The sequence below is a fragment of the Crocodylus porosus genome, unplaced genomic scaffold (assembly GCF_001723895.1).
Source record: "Crocodylus porosus isolate Cpor-Errol unplaced genomic scaffold, CroPor_comp1, whole genome shotgun sequence".
Classification (NCBI taxonomy): Eukaryota; Metazoa; Chordata; order Crocodylia; family Crocodylidae; genus Crocodylus; species Crocodylus porosus.
Genome location: NW_017728907.1, coordinates 35,081,984 through 35,085,327, shown reverse-complemented (window position 1 = coordinate 35,085,327; position 3,344 = coordinate 35,081,984). Strand labels below are relative to the sequence as shown.

The 3,344-nt window shown below is 61.8% G+C and overlaps 1 protein-coding gene across 1 annotated transcript in view; it reads right to left on the bottom strand.

Moving 5' to 3' along the window:
* Positions 1-1,898: 1,898 nt before the first annotated feature.
* The window catches only part of BARHL2 (BarH like homeobox 2), a 3,826-nt gene continuing 2,380 nt past the window's right edge, over positions 1,899-3,344 (bottom strand). Inside the window, exon 3 of the mRNA XM_019531647.1 lies at positions 1,899-2,857. Within this exon, the coding sequence (XP_019387192.1) occupies positions 2,545-2,857 (313 nt within the window). The 3' untranslated portion in view covers positions 1,899-2,544. The remainder of the gene's footprint in view (positions 2,858-3,344) is intronic.

The following is a 3,344-nucleotide window of genomic DNA, read 5'->3' as shown; positions in this document are numbered from 1 at the left end:
CTCCTGGCTCACTTGGGAGAGTGAAAGGAAAAGGGGAGCTCCCTTCTCAAATCCTGCTTGTCTAACACACTCCTGTAGGAGCACGATTGGGCCTGAAAAATACATTTCGCAAGTGGTCTGGCATTAAAAAAAAAGAAATAAACTAAATTAAACTAAAAATGGCATATACAGCACAACAATTTTCCTAAAACCCATCGGTTTAAATAAAATCCCCTATTTCCCACTAAACTAATCTATGTTAACTTTGTATCGGTGGAATGGCGAAGGGGAGACAATCACGAAAAATCCGTCTCCTTAAACGAAAGTCCGAGAAAAGCTGAAATCTAAACACTTCCACAACTTTGCTGCTGGAGCAAACCAACTATTTCCAACGCAGAAGTGATGCCTTTTGATACGAGAAAAAGGCTTCAGCTGCCAGGACAAGCTGCTCAACGGAAAGTTCAGTGGGGTTTTGCTCCAGCTACTTGCAGCCGGGCGGGGGGCAAAATTACAGAGTTGTTTGTACCTAGAAGGAGAAACCAAGCCGAGGAGTCACTGCCAGCTCCTGCCTGACCGGGAGAGGGAAGAGACACGAAAATCATTTTGCAGCGTTTGGGGGTTTTGTTTCCCTCCCCCCCCAATTTCTGATGATTCTGACTCTTTTGCAGCCACTCTCCGGTCCCCTCGGGTAGGTTTACTGCAGAGAGCACCGAGCCCAAACCAATCCTCAGCCTAATTTATGGGGGTCACTCTGATTAATTTCGAAAGCCCTAATAAGAGAGGCATCGGCTGGCTGCGTCGCCCTGGGTAGGGGCTGCTCTGTATAATTTCGTTAGCCCCTGCACAGACGCTGGGTGATTGTCAGAGTCCGCTGTGACAAGGGCAGAAAATGAGGTAGGCGTATCCGAGGCCTCTCTCCCCTTTTGTTAGATCAAGGCAGAGGTCAATATGGTTTTAACGCAAATTTATTAGCAGAGAAATCAGCAAACCATTCCCTAATTAGCAAAGCCCAATAAATGTGCCCGCAGGCTCTTTCTTTTTCGCTAGCAAACCCGCAGCAGAGACCTAGCCCGCCACAGCCCTCCGAGGAGGCGATGATACCGGCCCTTATGAATGTTTTATGGGTAATTGCTGGATATCTTTCAAATTTCAAGGCAGAGCCCGGGCGCCGCGGCTGGGGCTGAGCTGATGGAGGGCGGCAGGCGGAAAGCTGGAAATCACAACCTGTGACTGTCTCTCGCCCAGCGTTACCTTCCTCAGTCTCGCCCCCTCCCCCCGCCCGCCACGTCCCCTCCCAAGGTCAGCGCCTCTCCCGGAGCCCGGGACAGCCGCCCGGCCTCTGCGGCCGAGGGAGCGCCACCCCGGCCGGCCCCGCGGCGGCGGGCAGGGCCAGGCGGCCGAGAGGCGGGAACGGGGCGCGGGCGGCCCCGGCTGCGGGGGGCAGGGATCTGCGCCCTGGATCTGCCGGGATTTTCTCTCTCTCTGTCCCTAATTGCCCGCCCGGAGCCTCCTCCCGCTTGCTGTCTGGCCTGCTCGCTGTCCCCAGCACTGCTGCTCCGGAACAGCTGCCAGGCTGGGGGCGCCGCATTCCCGTTTCCCAGGCGCCAGGTCACCCCACCCCACGAGCCCGTTCCGCCTCCCTCCTGCATATTCGGGGACACGAGCACACACCAGCTACGGCCGCAAGGCCAGCCCTGCCCCTGGCTCCCCCAGGCCCTTCTCGGCCCCGCACCCCCTCGCCAAGGCTCAACAGCAGAAGGGCGGGGAGGCGCTGCGGGCTGCCCCGCACAGCCCGGGGCCCGGCCGGCTCCCGCCCGGTGCTGAGCACGGAAATCAGCTGACTTGCGGCCCCACGTTTGTTACAAAAAGATAAAGTTTATTTCTCTTTTTTTCCCCTCCTTTTCTCTCTGTCTCTCTCGTCACTTTCAGTCACCAAAAAACAAAACAAAAAAAATTTAAAAAATCTAAATGTCGCCATCTAAGCATTTATTGTACTGAATCCGAACAGACACGGCAGGGCGCGGGGGCACAGATCATGGCGGTTGCTTTCTTTTCTTTTCTTTTCTTTTCTTTTCTTTTTAAACTAAGGTACCGAAGTGATTGGTTTTGGACAACAGATAATAAATAGGGTGTCTGGCTCGGCGCGCAGTCCGCCCGAGGCCCGCGGCTCCGAGCTCGGGCCACGCCGCCGCCCGGAGCGCCGCGGGGAGGGCAGCGCACAGTCCTCCGGGCCCGCTGGCCTCCGGCCGGGCCGTGCGGGGAGGGGCGGGCCGGGGACCGCTCTGTCCTCAGAGTCTGTGGCCGGCCCTGCCTGGCTGGCTGTCTCGCAGTCCGAGCGCTAAGTCCCGCGTCTCCCGCCTGGCAAGAAGGTCTCGAGGTTCGGGTCGGGGGTGGGTTTGTTTCACTTACTGCAGCAGCTCTGGGGTCATGGCTCTCAGAGTCCCTGCTCTGGTGCACTCGCCTCCTGGGTGGCTCTGGGGCTCGCTGCTCGCCCCTTGGGTCGCTCCGTTCCTCCTCCGTGCGGCCGGGTCGGTTGCGGGGCCGCTGGCTGGCACGGCCGTGCTCTCACCGCGGGTGCGGGGTGCCCGGCAGCGGGTTGGCCAGGGGGTTGAGCGCCGGCTGCCCGCCGGGCCCCAGCCCGTGGATGAGCACCCGGGGCACCAGGGGTCTCTGGAGCTGGGGGTGCGGCGCGGGGGGAGTCCGGTACATGCTGCTGTACATGGCCGCGGCAGCTGCGGCCGCCGTCGTGCTGTCCATGCTGCCCAGCAGGCTCGGGTGGTAGAAATAGGGAGAGGGGAACATCCTCTGCAAGGCGGAGTAGTTCCCGGCCTCGGCCAGCAGCTCCAGGCCCACCGCCGTCTGCCGCTTCCACTTCGTCCTGCAAGAGACAGAGCACGCGGCGGCTAGGGGCAGCAGGGCGGCCCCGCCGGCCACGCGAGCCCCTTGCCCCGGGCCTGCCCGCCGCCAGCTCCGCGCGGACTTCGCAGGGGGCAGCTTTCCTCCCGGGGCCGACAGCTCAGCGCGAAACACCCCTCCCTGCTCCCACCCGCCCGCAGCAAGGGCCAGGCCGGGGCAGCGGTCCCCGCAGCCGCCCGGATCACCTCGCGCCCAGGTGCGGCCGCAGCTCGCAGGCGGTGCCAGGGCTGCGTCGCGGCCGGGTGCTGCCGCTCCGCCATCCCGGAGAAATGAATAAACATGGCGCGGCGCTTAGCCTGGCTGCGCCTGACACTAATGCTGCCCGACAGAATGAGGGTGGCTGCAGCCGTACGTACCGGGCCAGGAGCGGCTGGATGGCAGAGCCGGCAGCAGCGCGCCAGCCCGACCCCGGCCGGGGCACGGGGGCGGCCGGGAGACCAGGCCGGCCG